At 36.8% G+C, this 21531-nt stretch overlaps 1 protein-coding gene across 1 annotated transcript; it reads left to right on the plus strand.

Annotated features, from left to right (window-relative positions):
- Positions 1–2064: 2064 nt before the first annotated feature.
- Positions 2065–5070, plus strand: LOC107630897 (serine/threonine-protein kinase SRK2A). Its single transcript, XM_016334179.3, has 9 exons — positions 2065–2539; positions 3067–3141; positions 3239–3340; positions 3434–3487; positions 3580–3672; positions 3778–3870; positions 4153–4257; positions 4343–4441; positions 4589–5070. The coding sequence occupies exons 1-9, from the start codon at positions 2420–2422 to the stop codon at positions 4904–4906; spliced, it is 1059 nt and encodes a 352-aa protein (XP_016189665.1). The 5' UTR covers positions 2065–2419; the 3' UTR covers positions 4907–5070.
- The last annotated feature ends 16461 nt before the right edge of the window (positions 5071–21531 follow it).

The raw sequence follows: 21531 nt of genomic DNA on the forward strand, positions 1-21531 counted from the left end.
TGTAGTCTCCTTGAGATAGAGAGAAGTTGTAATTCTCAAAGAAAGTTATTCAAATGTTTCCATATTTTATACAAATTTCTAATTTTTCATCTCTATATTTTGCTGTGTCATTTGTCTGGTACCTATCAAGAGAAAGATATGATGAGATGATATAATCAAAATAAAAATTAATAATTTTAAAAGAATAATGAAATTAAAAATAATAAAAGATGTTCAATATAAGATTGAAGGAATAATTGTTTTATCTATTAAAATTTTACATGAAAATAAAGAGTATTTTGAATATAAATTTTTAAATTTACTTTAAATTAAATAGGCTTGAGAAAATAAATAAATTTAATAATATTTATAAATTATTAAAATGTAAATAATATTAGTAAATTTTTATCTTGATTTTGTTACACATAATAATAACGTATTCTTTCTTAATCTTACTTTTTTAATTCAAATTTATTTATTTTATACGTTCTACGTGTTAAATAATTTAAGACATTTTATTTTTTCATAATTTATTTTTAATTATTAACATTAAAATTATAATTTAAAAATAAAAATATAAAAATAATTTCTTAAACTCAATAGAAAAGCGACTGAACAAGTACACGTTGAACCGCTAGTATATATAATAATGCTATATAATAATGCTGCTTGCATAATGCATAGTACATCTTGTGCTTTTAAAAAAGGGTTTAGCTGATAAGTTTAATATTAGTAAAAAATTTTAAATGTTTTTATTTAATAAATATAAAATAAATGTATTAAAAACTTAAAATTTTTTATATTTTTAATAAAAATGTTCTAATTTTATAATGTTAACATGTACCTAAAAACACAAAATAGATAAATTCTTTAAAAAAAACTCAAATTCAATAATTTACTGATTTAATTACAAAACAACCATAAAAATAAATCACACAAATCCAATAAAAAGTAGCAACAATCCCACTACAAACCAAAACTAATAAAAATAAACACGTTTTGGAAAACAATAATAGTTTTGAACATAATCCACATACTAGTGATATAAAATTCTATTATCATCCTCTTCCAAAACATAAAAAGTATCCTGATGTGACGAGTTTAAAGTTATTATCAATGAATATTTTTTTGGTAATTGTTATTATCAATGAATATGGATATAACAAAAACATTATCAGAAAAATATGTAATTTTAATTTTAGTTGATTTTCAAATTTTTTAATTATTAATTTTTATTATTATTTTGCATATAGTTAAATCAGGAAATAATAATTGTGAGGATATTCTTAAAAAAAATTAAAAAATATAATTAAGAGAGAATATCATTATTAATTTGAGAGTAAAACTATTATTTCCATAATTTAAACCCTTATACAAGTGAAGTGAAAAATTTTATTTAAAAAAATTCATTCAGCCCACTTTTTCATTGTGTTAATACTTATAGTCTTGTACTATTGAGGGCCACCAAAAATCAATCCCTTGAACTTTTGGATCTAGAACTCTAATATTATATCATGATATCTCTCATTCCAAAAGTTTTAGTTGATGAAAAAAGGTAACATTAATGGTTATATCTCTAATATTGAATCGAACAACCCTAAACTTCCATTGTATACATTGTACAAATATTTCATTGGTTTCCTATACTTTCTCATATTATTATTACATCTATTTTGTTTTTGCTTTGAAAAGAAAATGAATTCCAATTTTAATCATTTGTTTGAAAAGAGATTACTTTGAAAATCTGCAATTAAGATTGAGAATGAAGAGAAAGGTGTTCCCCTACAGCGACGGCGTTGTTAGAGATCCAATGCCATTCAAATCAATGGGACAGGGATACTAACTAACTATTTTTCAGTTCCTACACAGTGCCCGCAAGGTGATTGTAAAAATGCATTAGAGAAAAAAACATACACACACAAGAACCAAGAAGATTTAAACCCGTTCCTCATCATCTTATTCTTAATGCTCTTAATGTAATGTCATTGATTAAATTTGATTGGGTCTTCCCCATCCCCTTGCCATATGATATGATGTGATGTGAATATGAATATTATTGCCATAAAAAATTTTCATTTTTATAATGTCTTCTCTCTCACAGTCCCACGTGCACTCTCCCCTTCCTCACTCCTCTCCCACTCTACAATCAATTCATAATTAAATCTTCACTCTCCCTCTCTCTCTCTTTCTCTCTCTCTCTCTCTCTTTGTTGCTATTTATTATTATTATATGATATCCTTGTATTATATACATATAGACGAAGAGCGAGCCAGTTTTTCAGTGAAAGCAAGCTCCTTTACATTCCCCTTTTGATCAGAGTATAAAGTTGTGCTGTGGTTCATAAAAGGGACTTGCATGACCCATTTGAGTTGCCGAATTTGAACACCACTTCCTTCCATAGCAAAAGCTAGTTGTGTCTCTGTGTCAAGTTCAGGAGATCATGGAAAAGTACGAGGCCGTGAAGGATTTGGGAGCTGGGAATTTTGGGGTGGCTAGGCTCATGAGAAACAAGGAGACCAAGGAGCTCGTTGCCATGAAATACATAGAGCGTGGCCACAAGGTTTCTTTTTTTCCTTTTTCCCTTTTCGGTTATTATTTTTTTATATATAAAAAAATTCTTCTGTTAGTGAGTGGAGGTCTTCAGATTTATCATTTTTCTCGTTTTGCATTTAGGATATTGAGTGGAGGTCTTGTCATGTAACTCATAATTGACTTAAGATGATTAAGTGAGGTGGAAGTTTGATTTGTGGAAAAATTAAAATCAGAAAGGTGTTAACATATTCTCTTCCACAATTTTGTTGCATGTGGCTTTTTGAAAAAAGAAGAAATATAAGAGGGGATCAAAATGTCAATTATAAACTCTAGCTTTTACCGGTGAAGCAGTTCCTTACATCCTTCTCCGAGATATTTGTTTGTGACTATAACTGAAAACTCAAAGATCATCACATGATAGAGTTATAAAAGGAGAAGAAAAGGGTCCCATATTCCTTCTCTGATGTTTTTCTGTGTCTGCTTTTATAAATGTGATTTAAGGGCTGTTATTTTGACATCTTTGATCCTAGTGTTTTATTTTATCTATAATTCCAGATTGATGAGAATGTGGCAAGAGAGATTATCAATCACAGATCCCTTCGGCATCCCAACATAATTCGCTTCAAGGAGGCAAGGAATTTGCTTTGTTTGACTGCTGGATCACTTTATGTTGAGTACTCTCTAATTAATTATGTGCTTCTATTTCAATGGGATTTTAATGTTTCAGGTAGTTTTGACCCCCACTCATTTAGCAATAGTGATGGAGTATGCAGCCGGAGGAGAGCTCTTTGAGAGAATATGCAACGCTGGAAGGTTTAGTGAAGATGAGGTTGTTAACATTTCCGTACTATGAGGATTTTCCCTTCAGTGCCATTATTGTTGTAACGCATCTCATTTTCTTTTCACTCCTTTGATTCTTCAGGCTAGATATTTCTTTCAGCAACTGATTTCCGGTGTCCATTACTGTCATGCCATGGTAATAATCATGCCCAAGTCTTTATAAAATTATGGGACTTTCGGTATTCATATTTACACAGAGAGAACTTGAGCTTTTACTGTCTTCTGCAGCAAATATGCCACAGGGATTTGAAGCTAGAAAATACTCTTTTAGATGGAAGCCCTGCACCTCGCCTGAAAATTTGTGACTTTGGTTATTCCAAGGTACTAGAACTAGTACCATTGAGTTTAGTGATTCTTATAATGTTAGCTTAGCATTATAGCTCTAAGTTGTTCTTTTTTTATATATATACATATTTTGTGGTGTAGTCATCATTGCTTCATTCAAGACCCAAATCAACTGTTGGAACTCCAGCTTATATCGCACCAGAGGTTCTTTCTAGGAGGGAGTATGATGGGAAGGTAATACACGTGATCTACATAGAACTGGTTCTGTATAGATCCTTTCATCTCATTGATTTATATGTTCATTCTTTACGATTGAGAATAAATTACCCCTTAACATGCTGCATATCAGGATCATAGCTTTTTGGAGCTTTTTGCCTCTGAACATGATTCAAGGAAGAAGATTTTTAGTCTTTTACATATACGTCTAATTATCTGGTGCTCAAAGGATTTGTTCACCTGTGAACCATTATATACTAATGGTTTTGTTAATGATCTTCTCTTCTAAATTTGGAATAGTTGGCTGATGTCTGGTCATGTGGAGTGACTCTTTATGTCATGCTAGTTGGAGCATATCCCTTTGAGGATCAGGATGACCCTAGGAATTTTAGGAAAACAATTCAGGTAAGGGTTCTATTACTGATTTTCACATTGTTTCTGATGTTTTTATACCATTCTGCTAATCTGCATTGGCTGCCATCTTCTGCAGCGTATAATGGCTGTTCAGTACAAAATCCCGGATTATGTTCACATCTCTCAAGATTGCAGACACCTTCTTTCACGCATATTTGTCGCTAACCCATTGAGGGTATGTTGCCAATGTTTAAGTAACAGTTTGTATTTTTCCTATTATTTCAATTTAAGCAGACTATATAATATATATCATGTCACAAAATATACTGATGTTGGTTATATCAAGCTAACTGCAAGGCCATGTTGCTTTTGTTGTTTGCAGAGAATTTCTCTCAAGGAAATCAAGAGCCACCCATGGTTTTTAAAGAACTTACCAAGGGAGCTAACTGAATCAGCTCAAGCTGCCTACTACCAAAGAGGCAACCCAAGCTTTTCCGTTCAAAGCATAGATGAGATCATGAAAATCGTGGGAGAGGCAAGGGACCCTCCTCCGGTATCTAGGCCTGTCAAAGGTTTTGGGTGGGAAGGCGAAGAAGAAGAGGAAGTGGAAGAAGAGGTGGAGGAAGAGGAAGAGGAAGAAGATGAGTATGACAAGAGGGTCAAGGAGGTTCATGCAAGTGGAGAATTTCACATCAGTTAAGCTGTCTAATAATTCTTGTGTACTTGTTACAAGTATTATTATTATTATGTGGTAGAATTCACTTATTTGTGTGTACTATAATTTGTAACAACTTCTAAAATGACACTATTCATGTAATGTAGTACTATATCACCCATGTTATGTATGAGAAATGGATTAGTGTACCTGGCTCCTTATATTCTGAATTCCAACCATGGTTCTATCATGGCTACACCTTACTGCTTATGCTGTCCATGAGTTTTGACGCTTTTCGAAGAAGGCTGATAAGATCTAGCAGAAATTAGGGGATTTTATTCATAAACTAGGGATTGTAAATCACAATTCCTTATTAAAGTACACTGTTGGATCTAACCAACTCTGGAGAGAGTTCTCTCTCCTGAACTAACATCTTACCAACTTTGGAGAGAGTTCTCTCTCCTGAACTAACAGCAAAACAGTTTTTTTCTAACTAACTAGCCCTTAGTATTTATTGGCAGCAATTAATCCTAGACCATTGCTCCTAACTTGCTAAACTAGCTTAAAAGAGCTAACCAGCAGCCAATCAGCGACAATTATGAATTAATAATGAAAATTCAGCTTATCTACTCCTTACCTGTCTGCCTATAAACCAATCCAAACATGTTCCTATCATTATTCCCCCTCGACAACCACCTTGAGGTTTGTTTTCAAGGGGGAGCTTAGGAAAAGAGTGTCGTAGCGTGGTAGCCTCCTCCCAGCTATCATTGCATGATTGAAGACCTTGCCAACAAACCAAGTACTCTAAAGAGCCATCCCCCACTGACCTAGATGCCAAAATACCCTGGGGTTGCACCATTAATTCGCCATCCACTGCCATCGATGTGGTAAAACCTGCGGTTGCTGTGACGCCGTGACAGCTTTTTTCAACTTGCTTATGTGGAAGACCAATGGAGCTTGCACCTGTCTGGCAGCGCCAATCGATATGTCACTAGGCCCACCCTCTCAAGCACTTTGAAAGTCCCATAAAAGCCAGGGCTTAGTTTCTCATTCATTCTCGGAGCCAAGAAACACATTTGGTAAGGTTGTAGCTTGAGGTGCACCTAGTCTCCTATCCCGATTTCCACTTCCCTTCGCTTCTTATCTGCCGTTTGCTTTATTCTCTACTGAGCTTGCACCAAATGATGCTTTAACTCAGCTAGAACCGCATCCCTGGTCACTGTCAGTGCAACCACTTCCTCAACCTGCGATGAGTATATCTCTCCTTGGAACAAAATTGGGGGAGACACCCTATAAACGGCCTGAAATGGGGTAGTGCAGCAGTCCCGCTGGCTTAAGTGCGGCGTACTTGCTTTGTCGGCAAATGGAGCAAGCGGCCACATAATCCTTCACCCATCGCTGCATCCCCTTCTAGTAGACCGCAAGCGCCAACCTCTTGTATGTCTGAAAGTATCCCGAATGGCCCCCCATCCCGTTGTCATGATTCTCAGCCAATAAGGAGGGTATGTAAGCTGAATTTGCTGGTAACACTACTCTTCCTTTGATAGAACAGCCTCCCTTTCCTTAAAGAGTAACCAGGAAAATCCTCAGACCCCTACTGCAAGGCAACTACCATTTTCTGCAAATCCGGATCTTCTTTTATCTCAGCTTCTATACTGTCCCAAAGATTTACGTGCGCTACCGAGACAGTCTTGGCTATCATTTTCCGCGAGAAAGCATCCGTTGCCTTATTTTCCAACCTTGACAATACTTGATGTTGAAGTCCAAGCCCAACAACTTTGTTGTCCACTTGAGGTGGGCCAGATCCATCAATCGCTGCTTGGTGAGAAACTTCAAACTCCGCTGGTCCGTAAACACGGTGAAATGACTTCCTAATAAGTAATGCTACCATTTTTGGACAGCAAGCACCACCACTATCAATTCCCTCTTGTAAGCTGATTTTTGACGTGCTCTTGGCGACAATGCTTGACTTAGAAATGCAATCGGGTGCCTTTATTGAGACAACACAACCCTCATTTCGCTTGAGGCATCAGTCTCTATGACAAACTCCTGCGTAAACTCTGGGATAGTCAATGTGGCAAGGGCTGCCATGGGGATTTTAGTTGTTCAAAGGCTGCCATGGCTCTAGCATTCCATTCAAAAGCATTCTTTCTTGTTAAATCTGTCAATGGTTTGGCAATGGTGCCATACCCTTGCACAAACCGCTGATAGAACCCGGTGAGGCCCAAAAAAACCTCGTAAGGTGCATACATCCTTAGGGACTGGCCAAGCAAGCATGGCTGCTATTTTGCTAGGGTCTGCAGCCACTCCTTCAGCCGAGACTATGTGGCCTAAATACTCCATTGTATCCACCGCAAAACTAAATTTTTTGGCATTTAACACAAGCTAATTGGTGGTGAGGATGCAAAATACTTGCTGAAAGTGATCGGCATGACTCTCGACGTCCCGACTATATATAGATTAATATGTCATCAAAGAAGACTAACACGAACTTCTAAAGTAGCGGCTTAAGGATGTCATTCATCAATGCTTGAAATGAACTCGGAGCGTTGATTAAGCCAAAGGGCATTACCAAGAATTCATAGTGTCCCTCATGCCTCTGGAAGGCAGTTTTGTGAATGTCTTCATCGTGCATCCTAATTTGATAATACTCGGACTTCATATCAAGATTGGAAAAAATTGCCGCTCCTGCCAACTCGTCCAAACGCTCATCATCAATGACTGGAATTGGAAATTTGTCCAGTATGGTGATCCCATTTAGAGTGCCGTAGTCCACATAAAACCTCCAACCTCCATCTTTCTTCTTGACCAGCAAGATGGGACTAGCGTACGGACTTATACTAGGCCGAGTGATTCTCGAAGCCAGTTGTAACACCCTACCACACAGAGTCTTATGCTTAAGTCATAAAACAGAGGTGGCGAGGTATTACGACCTCTAAAAATAAGATTTAATATATATAGTAGTGTGAAATATGTTTATAACTAGGAGCCTTTGAAGAAAAAAGGGGGTAAATCAAAACCGTTAAATCGAAAAGCGCAACACTTCGATCGATAACGTAAACGAAACAGATAAAGGATAAGCTAACGCGAGAAGATATACAAGAGAATGCCAAAAATACAGATATCAAGACTCAAGACTCGGTTTGCGAAGATAACCAGTCCGAGCATAGAAGTATACATACATATATAAAGTAGAAGAACCCAAAAGAACCCAAAAGACAAGTTACAGAACCTGTTTCTCCAAAATAACCTCTAAAACAGAAGTCTCCAGCATGCCTCAGCGAGGAGCCTCACGTCCTGCATCTGAAAACCACAAAATCCGCATGGGTGAGAACCGAAAGTTCTTAGCATGGTAACAATGTCCAAATATCTAACATGTAATGTCCTGGAAAAGCCGAAGGCAATCCTAGAACTCCCAATTCATAATCAAAGCATATAAACATACTAAACCATGAGAAATGAAAATAGGCGACTGACTAAGGATCTTCAGTCTAACTAAATATCCCATTTCCAAATCCTTTGAACCTTCTAACCGCCACCAGTAATTTGATATGCGAACACAGTTATATCAAATAAAATGATGCACAAGTAGGAAGCAGATACGACAGTTAGACAATTAGCAAGTAAATATGCAGTCAATTAGGCATTCCAAACAAATAACATATAATGCATATGATGTATGCCTATCCTAGTGGCTGATGAGTCTCATCTGTCGATTATAAAGTCAACCCGACAAGTCCTGGTAGCTAACCATTGGACTGTCCCTCTGTCGGACATCCCCAACTCGAGTTATCCACAACATAATCATAATTCACATCTAACACCCTCACTGGTGTATATTCACAGGGGCGAGCTCATCCGGAACTTTCACAGTGTCCGGCCACACTTACCACATAGGATCAGCAGAGTATCGAGTCTCCACCTGGAGCACGTGGTGGCTAGCCACTGCTTTTATCCAAGGAAACTCGTATCTCAGATAGGTAGAGTGCAACAATCACAATATCAATAACTCAGCATATATGCATTTATTCTCAGCCATAAATCAACATTCATCCCAGCCATCCGGCTTAAATTCATAATTGATAATCAGCCATAAACCATCATCACACACAGCAATTCGGCTCATATCATACACATCATTCTACCATCCTCCTCAACAACTCATAACATCATCGCTAGTCATAACTCCTCATTATATCCCCTTTCTTCATCCACAAGTTATCCTCTTCCCTAGCCTCTTCTCCATCACTAGGCATTTTATATTGATTAAGACTTAAAGGATGAAAATGGGGGTTTATAAGCTTGAAACAGGGCCCCGGAAGGTTATGAGCTTGTTGGGAAGGTGAAAGACTAGAAAACAAGGTTTTTATAAGAAAGAAGGGTCGTGTGCGTGCGCCCCAGAAGAATTTTCAAGATGTGTGTGTACGCACAGGTATAAAATTTTTCAATTCTATTCGCTCGCACTAGGCGTGCGAACGCCCTCAACAGAAATGCTTCCCAACGTGTGCGTGCGCACAAGGCTGTGCATGCGCACAGCTCGCAAGACTTCGTTGGTTGTGTGCGCGCACAAGGCGTGCCAACGCTCCCACCAGCAGCCATATCCCTATGTGTGCGTACGCACAAGGCTGTGCGTGCGCACAGGTTCAAAAATCCACAGGGTGTGCGTGCGCATACAAACCAGAAGTCACAAATTCTGCAGAATTCACAGAATTCAGATTTTCAGACCCAACTTTCAATGATCATATCTCCTTCCACAAAATTCAGATTTTCACCAAATTTAAACCATTGTAAAGCTTGTGAAATTATCTTTCATTTGGTATAAAAAGCATTAAATTCCAAAAACAATAGCTTAAGATATGATTTGTTGAAGTTCATCAAAAATTCATTTTTACCAAAGTTCATAAACTTCCAATTTCCAAAACATACACTTCCAAATTCATTCAAAACCAACCAAAACTCAACCATTCAACATCAAGCATTTCCAACCTCTCATTCAATCCTCAACCCACCAATTCTTCCATTTTTAACAAAATTTTAATTCAATAATTTCAAGTCATAATCAACATTCCATATTTCAATTTCCAAACAAATATTCAATTTCACCAACCACTATATATATATATATATATATGCCAAATCATGCTCACCAACAAGAGCCTCAACCTTACCAACAAGTAAGCATATCAAGCCACATCACTTACAACATTACATGCTTTACCAACAATTAGCACCACTCATAATCATTCAACCATTATTCATATATTCAACTCAATCCAAATCATCCAAAAACTACATCAACATTTCAAAATTCTATCCTAGGGCCACTAGCCTATGTTTTCACAACCACATTACATTTTAGATACAGGAAACCGAAACCATACCTTGACCGATTCCCGTTTAACCCGGAACACTTCCAAATTCAACCTTCAAGGTCCCAAAACTTCACCAACAGATTTTTCAAGCTTATTGCCCCACTCCAAAACTTTCCAAAACCATCAATCAAGCTCCAATGTACACACATACATTGCCTAATACACATATTATACACTTACACATCCAAATCAATGACTAAATCACAAAATTCCACGTGTTTAGCTTAGGGTTGAGAATCTTACCTTACCCAATGATCAAAGAGGTAAGATTAAGCCTTCCTCTCAAGCTAATTGGATCCTATAACATCAAAAACTCAAAATCTCAACACCTTTTACCCAAAATTTTTGAAATTAAAGGCTGAAAATTCGAAGAAAAAAATTGTGGCTTACCTTAAGAACAAAATTGTGGGTTTTGTAGAGCTCGACGCCGCGGTCACGTGGGCACAAACGGTGCGTCAATCGGAACTCCGAATCAAAAGTTATGATCAATTGAAGATTGGAGTGAATTTGGAAAAAGGGTTTCTTGCTTTCCCCTTCCCTTTCAGCGTGTTTTTGTTTCATATGGGAAAGGAAGGGCTGTGCCCTTTACTTAATTGGCTATTGGGTTGGGCCAAGGGCCTAATATTGGGCCGATTTTTTTAAAATTGGTGTCAAAATTCTCGTTTTAATTTCTCTATCATATTAAACCATAAAATTCGCATTGCTAATTTTCTAGAATTAATTTTAATTTATGAGTTAATTAGTCATTAATTAACCGAGTTTTACACCAGCATCTTCACAACCATTTCTTCAATTACCGCCTTTTGGTGATGTGGAAAACAGTAAGGCCTAATATTAGGGATAGCAGCCCCTTCCTTTAAGGGAATAGCATGATCATGTGAACGATGTGATGGTAGCCTCGGTAGTGGATGAAAGACTACCTCATGATTGTCCAACAATGTTTGTATTAACTGTGGAACACTTGCAACTGAAGCCGAGTGTAAATTCAGTCCACCGTAACACAATTTCAGGTCGCCTTTCAAAGTTAAAGCCTCCCCAACTTTGAGTATCTCGATCCAAGAATTTGTAAAACTTGCTCTAATGACTCCCAACTTGTCTAACCATGCTAGCCCCAAAACAAACTATGCCTCATCGATGGAAAAAAGGTAGAAATTCTCTGTTACAGACAACCCTTAGAAGCTTAATATGACTCCCCTTGCATTTGCCCTGTCCCCTTGAATTTCGACAGTCAACCACCCTCACTCGGAACTTAGGTGTAGTATCTATGGCTAGCCCCAATTCTGCTGCAATTTCCGGTGCTACGAAGTTATCTGAGGTCCCACAATCAACCATCACTCTCACTCGATGCCCGTTCACCTCAGCCCATGCCTTGAACGACTTATGGTGGCGATAGGAGCATGAAATTTTGAGCTCCAGCTGCTTTATTGTGTCCAGAACAACCTCATGCTCTAACCATTCCCCTTTCTCAGCCTCTGGTTCCATGATCAGTAGCTTGAACTCTTTGTTCTTTCATACATGCTCCGCTGAGTATGGTTCATCATAGATGAAACATTTCCCCTAGCGCGCTTCACCCTATACTCCTCGTTGCTAAGATGTTTCAATCCTCGCCGTCGCAAGGAATTTGTCATCGACTCCATGCCCATATTCGCTACAGAATTAGATGCTATAGCAGGGTGCACAACTTTGGTAGTGGGTGAATTGGCAACAACGAAGTTGGAAGCCGGTGGTTTATTGTGTCCTGATACTCCTTGCAAGGTAGTGTTGTGATTTTCTACCTTTTGTGCTAGTTCCATCAACTCATCCACTGACTATTATAGAAATAGTTTATATTCTTCACCCACTTCCAGTTTCAGCCCGTTCAAGAAGAGGTCCATTAGCAATTCCGGTGTGTGGAGAGACCTCCCACCACCTGAACCACGTGAATGTCCTTCCTTCCATCACAAAGGTGGCGAACGTAAGCCATTCCTCCTCTGGCACTGCGCGTAGCAAGAAAAATTGCTCCACGCATTCAATCCAAACCACCACGTCATGACTGTGGAAGATCAAAAATTCCAGCTTCCGCCATTACTCCGGCGCGCCACGATTTCCCACCAACCAGCCTGGTGCGATCCCAGTGAACCACGCTTGTTCCAATTAGGCGCACGATTTTCGAACGATCCATTCTGGAATCGAAATGCTAAAGTGTCTCTTGCATCGATTGACACATCTCCTCCATGCGCGACTCGATTGTGTCAAATCGTGTCTCCTTTTTTCTTGATCTCGATTGCATCATTCAGCACCAAGATCCTCAAGCTCAAATACCAGTTGATAGGATCTAGCAGAAATTAGGAGATTTTATTCATGAACTAGGAATTGTAAATCACAATCTCTTACTTCACTATTGGATCTAACCAATTCTGGAGAGAGTTTTCTCTCCTGAACTAACGGCAAAACATATTTTTCTAACTAACTAGAACTAACTAGCCCCTAATATTTATTGGCAGTAGGTAAGCCTAGATTATTGCTTATAACATGCTAAACTAGCTTAGAAGAGCTAACCAACAGCCAACCAACAACAATTATAAATTAAGTAGTGAAAATTTAACTTATCTACTCCTTATTTCTCTTCCTATAAATTAATTTAAATATGTTCTTATCAAAGACATACGTAGATGATAATAATTGCTGGCGTTGAAAGTTAGACCGTTTCATTAGTTAATAATCGAATGATTACTTACAAAATTATAACATTACGTGGAATAAAACACATTTTTATCATTACTGTAAAATTTTCCCTTTTAATTTTGGAGAAGGCGGCCTATTATGCAATAAAATACATACAGGCTCACTCGAAATCAACGATGTTTCTTACTACAAAACCAAGATAAATAGACATGTGAATTTCACAATCACATGTAAAATAGAACATTATAGTTGCGGAAACAAATAATCTCATCATCATCATCATTTGTGTAGAGTGAGTGATGATCCTTCCATAGGAGTAAAAGTGTGAAACTTGTAATTTGAGATTGGAATGGAATTGACTAATGCATTTTCATTATAGAAAGTTTGATGCAAATTTTATCTCTGGGGGTATTCTTAGACTTAGTTTGGTAAAGTTTTTATTTTTTAAAAGTAGTTTATAAAAGTTAACTTTTAAAAGATGGCTTTTTAAAAGTTGTAACATTTATTTTTGATTTAAAAAATCAAAAATAGCTTTTAATAAATACAAACAATATTGGTAAAATAACTTTTAAAATTTAAAAATATTATAATAGACATAAATGTAAGTATTAAATTTGAAAATTAGTTAACATATGAGATTATATTAAACTTTTAAATTTTGAAAAGTACATGCCAACTTTGAAAAGTTCTATCTTAGATGCTTTCAAAAATATCCTAATCTTTTAAAAGCTACAAGCACAAATATATAATGAGTAAATGTCCTTTCCGGTCCCTAACAATTTGCCCGATGGACTTTCCACCCCCTAAGAAATCTAAATACCCAAATCGATCCATATCTATTATGATTTCAGTACGTTCCAGTCCCTGCAACCGGATCCGAGCAGGTCACTGGCTGATGTGTCAGTAACTTATCCACGTGGGTTTCTCTCCTTCATAATTGGGACAAATCGCCCCCTGTATCTTTGTTGAAACGTTGCGTTTCATTATGAGCGTTATCTCCTGGGTGTTCATAGTTATTTAGGGTTTTTTCTTTATTCTTCGTTGTCTTCATTGTGTGTAGAGTGAAGATAAAGGGTTTTCTTCTGAAGAACAATATGGCTATGAAAGTCAGAGACTCTTCTTCACGAACCGTGGAGGAAAGCAATGAAGCTGGGGAGAATTTGTGCTGGAGTCCGACTCTGGGTTCCACTGGGAGTATAGGAGAAAAGGCAAACCAAGGCAAGAAAAGATTTGTAGCACCCAGATGTCATTGTGGCACATATGCAATATTGTTTCAATCTAGCACTGTAGAAAATTCGAACAGACTTTTTTTTGGTTGCTCTTATTTTAAGGTAATCATTTTTCAATTTTAGTTTTGTTTCAAAATTCCTTGCCATTACCATGGAGTGTTATTTGTTACAGACCGCAGCTCTACATTGTAAATACTTTGCTTGGCTTGATGAATATGTTGAGTCATATTCACATAAAGCTTATGTCAATCAAAATGGTGTGGTTGAAAGTTTGAAGACGATGGAAGAAAGATTGGAGGCACTGGAAGTAATGATGGCAAAGCAGAAAATTGAAAAAACATTTGGAGACAACACTAAATGCAGAACATTAACCACTTTTTTAGTTGGAATTGCAGTTACACTTATAATTTCATCAATTTGTAGTGGGTTAATTGAGAAAAATGTGAATTTGATTTAGTGTGCAAAGTTATGTAAATAGAAGACAACTACTTAATGTATTTTTGTTGAAATTCATAGCTTGTATGAAGACAACAACTGATGTTATGATTATTTACTCTAATACAGTGATACTTAATTTATTTTATTTCATGTAGTTATTAGAATTTAAAATAGTGTATTGAGATATTATCATATTGTATTATTATGAGTTTATGAAACACATGTCTATGAAGATAACAATGTAAATAAATATTCAAATCTGTGAGAAATTTGGAATTGCACTCCAATTCCTGAGAGTTTCATAATAATTGAAACCAACATATAAAGTGATTAAGTGATTCACAAACCAAAGCATGAGTATTTTACAAAAAGTTCACTCCAAAATATGACCTGCTCCAGAAGTTTCACTCAGAAGACCATGTGTGTTTTTTCAACTTGATACTAAAACAAAAACCAAAAAAATTGACTGTATCTCTAAATCAACATTGAGTATTATGTAGACTTCAAATCAGAACCTAATCATAACATCAACACTATAACCAAAATAACTAAGATAGAGTCTCCCCCTATGCCAAAGTTCTACATTTTCTAAACAACATAATATCCATATAGCAAGTTCTTTCACTATTTTTTTGGTGGAGGCTTCATTTCTGGAGTTGGAATGAACTTGAATAGCCTTGATGAGGTCCCAGTGCTAGCTGCTGCCAAAGTTTCATTGGAGATTGCATGAGAGGTTCTCTCTAAGCCTTGTCCTTTTGATTGGGCTTGTATATTGTGAGGAGGTTCGTTGGGTTGCACTGGAGGACCTGGGGGCCTTCTGACACTCTGTTTGGGCCTAAACTTTGGTGCTGCATAATGGGGCTGAGCCTTTGATGCCTGAGTTGTGGCCTGATTCATTGGAGTTGTTTGATCAATTCCTGGAACCTGGTAAAACAATAGTGAATCACATTTGGACTCCAAACTACAACTTTTGTGTTCAAAAAAAGTAAAGAACTATGGTGTGTCTATTTACCTCTGCAGTTGGGGCATTTTGTGAAATGTTTATCTCATCTGACTCTACATGCGGCCTCTTTGGCATTTTTTTCTTGTTTTTCCTAGCCGTATCCTGTATGACAGAAACATGTTTCGCAGCCACATATGTTTTCAAATATTAACTCATTGTGAATACTCAAAGACACAACCCAAAATGTATACGAGTTACAAAATACTTGTCCAAAGAAAAAAACTTACAAAAGGGTCCAGGTGAATAGGTTCAGGTTCTTCAACATGTATGTTATTTACACCACCATCAATACCAGCCACATTCCCTATAGGGTGAGGGGCAGGAGCTAAATTTTCAATCATCACAACCAAAGCTTTGCTAGCCGCTTTTGCCTTCTTTCTTTTTGGTTGCCAGTCGGGTTTAGCTGGTGCTCCCTTGCATGTTTTATAATAATGCCCCTTCTCCCCGCATTTGCTACACGTTACCTGAAAAGTTCTTCTCACTTTGTCGTCAATCACTGGGAGGGGGAGGGGGTGCACTGGAATCAGTCCTGCGTTTCTTTGGACGACCAGCTGGTCTTACTATCCTGGGGGGTTGTGGCTTTGGATGGTCTGTCTTCTCCCAAAATTCTTCGCTGTTCACCGGATTTACACATAAGTCATATGTTTTTCTCACAGCATCCATAGTGAGATAAGGGCTCACAAAGTCTTCGGCAGCCTTAATTCTCAACTTAGAGATAGCAGCAACTGCGTGGACACATGGCAACCCTATACAACAGCAATAAAAACATGAATATGATGCGGTAAAAAATGTGAAAATAACAAGACAAGAATTATAATTAATGTTTACCTGTCAACTGCCATGTATTGCAAGTGCATGTATGTTGTTGGAGATTGACACCCAATTTGTGTTTTCCCCTAGTAACTTCAAATAGAACCCTGTCATTATCTCCGCTCCATTGTGCATTCCATTTATGACTCTGTGGTTTAATGTGCTTGTCAAGTCTCCACTGCTGTGCTGGTGCCAGTTTCTCAGTGCACCTCCCTAAAATTCTCTTGTGCTTGGCCATCTTTTTCATTATTGTACACCTTATCTCTTCACACATTGTTAGAATCGGCTTCTCCCTAGCCTCAACTATCATAGAATTCCAAACCTCACACATGTTATTGGTGAGGCTGTCATTCTTCGGACCATGACTGAAATATGCCTTGCACCAAGTTGCTGGGTCAAATTGATTCATATACTCCCATCCTCCGCGGCACTCACTTTTAAACTTCTCCATTGATGCTTTGAACTGCACCTGAGTAGTGCACTTGGCAGCATGCCATAACAGTCCCTTTACCTGCTTGTTATTGAATTTTTGTTGAAGATTCTTCCAAATGTGCAACACACAATTTCTATGGTGTGCATAGGGCATGACTTCCTTTGCAGCACGCATAAGTCCCTGCAAGTTTGGTTTAAAAACCAAATATAAGTCCTTTATAATTGCTACAGACATCTAATTATAATTTAGTTATATTGTGCAAAATTGCATTTTATTAAACTGAAAAAGGCATGCCAATTATAATTGTTACAAATATCTAATTATAAGTCAATTATATTGTGCAGAATTGCATTTATAAAACTGAAAATGGCATGCCAATTACAACTGTTACAAACATCTAATTATAATCCAACATGTGCAACAGAAGTCTATAGCCATAAACTAATTATAAGTCAATTATATTGCGCAGAATTGCATTTATAAAACTGAAAATGGCATGCCAATTATAACTGTTACAAACATCTAATTATAATCCAACATGTGCAACAGAGGTCTATAGACATAAACTAATTATAAGTCAATTATATTGTGCAGAATTGCATTTATAAAACTGAAAATGGCATGCCAATTATAACTGTTACAAACATCTAATTATAATCCAACATGTGCTACAGAGGTCTATAGACATAAACTAATTATAAGTCAATTATATTGTGCAGAAATGCATTTATAAAACTGAAAATGGCATGCCAATTATAACTGTTATAAACATCTAATTATAATCCAACATGTGCAACAGAAGTCTATAGCCATAAACTAATTATAAGTCAATTATATTGTGCAGAAATGCATTTATAAAACTGAAAATGGCATGCCAATTATAACTGTTACAAACATCTAATTATAATCCAACATGTGCAACAGAGGTCTATAGACATAAACTAATTATAAGTCAATTATATTGTGCAGAATTGCATTTATAAAACTGAAAATGGCATGCCAATTATAACTGTTACAAACATCTAATTATAATCCAACATGTGCAACAGAAATCTATATCTAATAAGACAATTATCTTGTGCAGACTGTATTTATAAAACAATATCTAATAATCTAAACAATATCTACACTATAATCCAACTAAACTCTGCAGAATTATAATCAATATCAGAATAGGTTGGCAAATGATGTTACCTTCTGTTGGTCGGACATGAGATTCCATCCACGCACTTGATGGTCTCCCAAATCATCCTGAAGTCGAGTTAAGAACCACATCCAATTCTCTGTATTTTCTGCTCTTGTAACAGCATATGCAATAACGAATACATGGTTGTTAGCATCAAGTGACATTGCAGTTAGGAGTTGGCCTCCATAATACCCCTTTAAAAAGCATCCATCTAGGCCTATTAGTGGTCTACAACCCTTAACAAAACCATTTCTGCACGCATCTAAGCATATGTAAATTTTGTCAAACAGCAGTAGAGATTGCGGAATTGGGTCAACACACATGTCAGCCGTGCTGCCTGGGTTAGTCCTGTGCAACTCTTGTAAATAATCCCACAACTTCCCATATTGTGCCTTGTCATTCCCAACAACAATTTTCCTGGCTGCTTTCAAAGCCCTTTGGATCATTTTTGGATGGACCTGAACATTGTAGTCCTGTTTCATATGCTCCGTTGCTTCCCTCGGTGTTAGCTTAGGCTGTGTTGCCAACCTTTTTTCCAGCTTATCTGTGACCCATGCCCTATCGGCCAAATTGCTTCCATAATCCCTTCCACATGTATGCTTGTTGTGAAATGTTTTTATCTCAAATGCCATTGTTTTTGAGTTCCTTGCCATATATATTAACCATGGACAGTTCTCCTCCGCACATCTAGCCCTGACCCACTCCTTCTCATTCTTGATATACATGCAATCTCTTCCATCCCAAACAAATACATCCTTCAAGGCCTTCTTAAATATCTCCATAGTCGAAAATTGCATTCCAAGCTCAAACCGAACCTCTCCATATTCATTTTCTTCATTGAAATCAAGTCCGTGTATTGTCCTCTCATCCTCAGAAGATACCGGGGTATGACACTCTTCAGAAGCATATTCATAGTTGTAGTCATCACTATCACTCTTCTCTTTAACCACTGCTGGACCTCCTAGTTCATCTTCTACTGGCCCTCCCATATCTGTTTCTACTGGCCCTTGGGTAGAACCCAACCCACTAGGAGGTGTCTCAATTCGATTTCCTTTACTAGATTCACCGTATAGCACATGTCTCTTCCTCCTCCTCCTAGTATACCTCTTTGATGATTTCTTACCATTTTTCTTAGGTGACACTTTCTTCTTGTTTGATGGAGACACAGATGCTTTTTCCTTTATTTTTTTTCCATGTCTTTTTGGTGACTCAATATCACTACTATCAGTCTCAAAACTAGGAGGAGGAGGCTTGTAGGCCTCATCCTCGGCACTCTCGTATCCATCATCCGATGAGGATTCCTCTGTGACCACAACGGACTCTTCCTCTGGTTCTGCCTCTGGTTCGACTGCCATTGGTTGACTTACCGGGTGCTCAAAGTAGATGTAGAACTCATTTCTATCTGGACAACTTAGAGTGGCTTCACACATGTCATTAATATCCTGGTCACCCTTAAGGATATGAAGCCCAAACTCCAGGTTTCTTGCTGCTGGATCAAGCCAGTAAATTTCTTTGTATTCTATATAACCTAATCCCCTGAAGAGTTCTTCCAAGTCCTTCTTGTTGACAAAATCAACATCCATGGGTGGAAATTTTTCAATCTTTCCATCTACGTACCGTAGCACTCCATTTGGATCTTTCTTGAGTATCCCACCATGATGAAAAACAGGGATAACAAACACAGACATCTGTAAAAATCCAAACTATAACTCAGTAACAGAGCTATACTTCAAACTTAATCAACAGCAAATAGACTAAAATATCTATCAGTTAAGAATTCTTAACTCATCAATAAGCAGAAAGGTAGAAACTTTCAAAGTTAACATCACTATTATAGTTTCACAACAACTCTAACTCATCAAACAAAACTAGTACTTCACCCCATCCACCCATAATCAACATGCAGAGGAGAACTGAGTTATCAAAGCTAATTTCACTCCCACTATCTGACACACTCCTCAATTTGACTACAGTGAAACATAAAGTAAGTAGAAGAGAACGAAAGATTGCTTACCGTTTCAAAGAAACTTGCCAAATGCTTCCAATGTCTTCCCACACAGTGGTGCAGCACGATCGCACGTCCTCAACGTGACGCTCTTTTGGAGGGAAGGAGAAAGGTTTCAGAGTTAGGGCCAAATGTAAATGAAGAGGGAGAGGAAGGTGTTTTATGGAATAACGCTCATAATGAAACGCAGCGTTTCAACAAAGGTACAGGGGGCGATTTGTCCCAATTATGAAGGAGAGAAACCCACGTGGACAAGTTACTGACACATCAGCCAGTGATCTGCTCGGATCCGGTTGCAGGGACTGGAACGTACTGAAATCATAATAGATAGGGATCGATTTGGGTATTTAGATTTCTTAGGGGGTGGGAAGTCCATCGGGCAAATTGTTAGGGACCGAAAAGAGCATTTACTCATATATAATATTTTTTATTTACCAAACATAAAATAAGGAGTTTGGACTTTTAAAAAACACAAACACCTCTTCGAAAAGCTTTACCAAACCGAGTATTTGTTTGATACGAGAGACACACAAAATTATGGAATTCAGATTCTGCTGTCTTCTTTATTGCTCGACAAATTGTAAGGTAACAAAGTAACAAACACATTGGTGCCTCACATGGCACCCACGTGGGTCTTCCCTCTAGCAAAAACGCAAGTGAATTGTGACTCAAGTCATAATATCCTTTCTCCCGTCATTTTTTTTTCATTTTGTTTTAATTTTCAAAGGAAATGTACTTAATTACCACTTCAGTACTTCACCTCAAAATTATGTGATTTTTTTGTTTTTTAGTTTTACATTCTACACCTTTGAAGAAGAGGAAAACGGAATGCAGCATGAATAGAAGGGAGAAAACGATATACATGATTATTTTAATTTTTTTTTCATAACTATAATTTTATTTAGAAAAAAAAAAACAAGTTAAATCCCATGTCGCCTGCTTGATTATTTAACATTAAAGAAAACCGAGTTTTTTTTTTTTTTTTTTTTTTGGGATGGTAACTAAAGGTGGGATTTAACAGTATATCAAATTATCAATATATTGTCACATTTCTTTTGATTTATTTACTTCAAAGAGTAATTTGGTGGAGGTGCATATTCATTCTTTCATGGATAATCAGTCCGAAAATAAAATAAATTTATTAAAAATATATATGCCATACATCTTTGATGGGTATGCATGTGTGTCCACATCAAGTTGGATAATTCAGAAATTCCCAGATATATTTGGAGTCTTATAAATTCCTTTTATCAGTCCAAAAATCAACATACTCTACTAAAAAGAAATACCTCATAATAAATTTAATTTTTGTACATTGTGAATATAAATAATTTTTATATAAATATTTGATTGGATTATTATTTATATATTAATAAAAATATAATTTATATTATTTACTATGACTATTTATGGAATCTAATTAAATTGTTTGCATTCTAACTTCTAAGTGTAAGAAAATTTAAAATCATATAAACACTCCTAACAAATAAAGCCAAAAATACATAAAAAGCAAACAAATGTCATAGACTC

The sequence above is a fragment of the Arachis ipaensis genome, chromosome B3 (assembly GCF_059453495.1).
Source record: "Arachis ipaensis isolate K30076 ecotype BB chromosome B3, ASM5945349v1, whole genome shotgun sequence".
Classification (NCBI taxonomy): domain Eukaryota; kingdom Viridiplantae; phylum Streptophyta; class Magnoliopsida; order Fabales; family Fabaceae; genus Arachis; species Arachis ipaensis.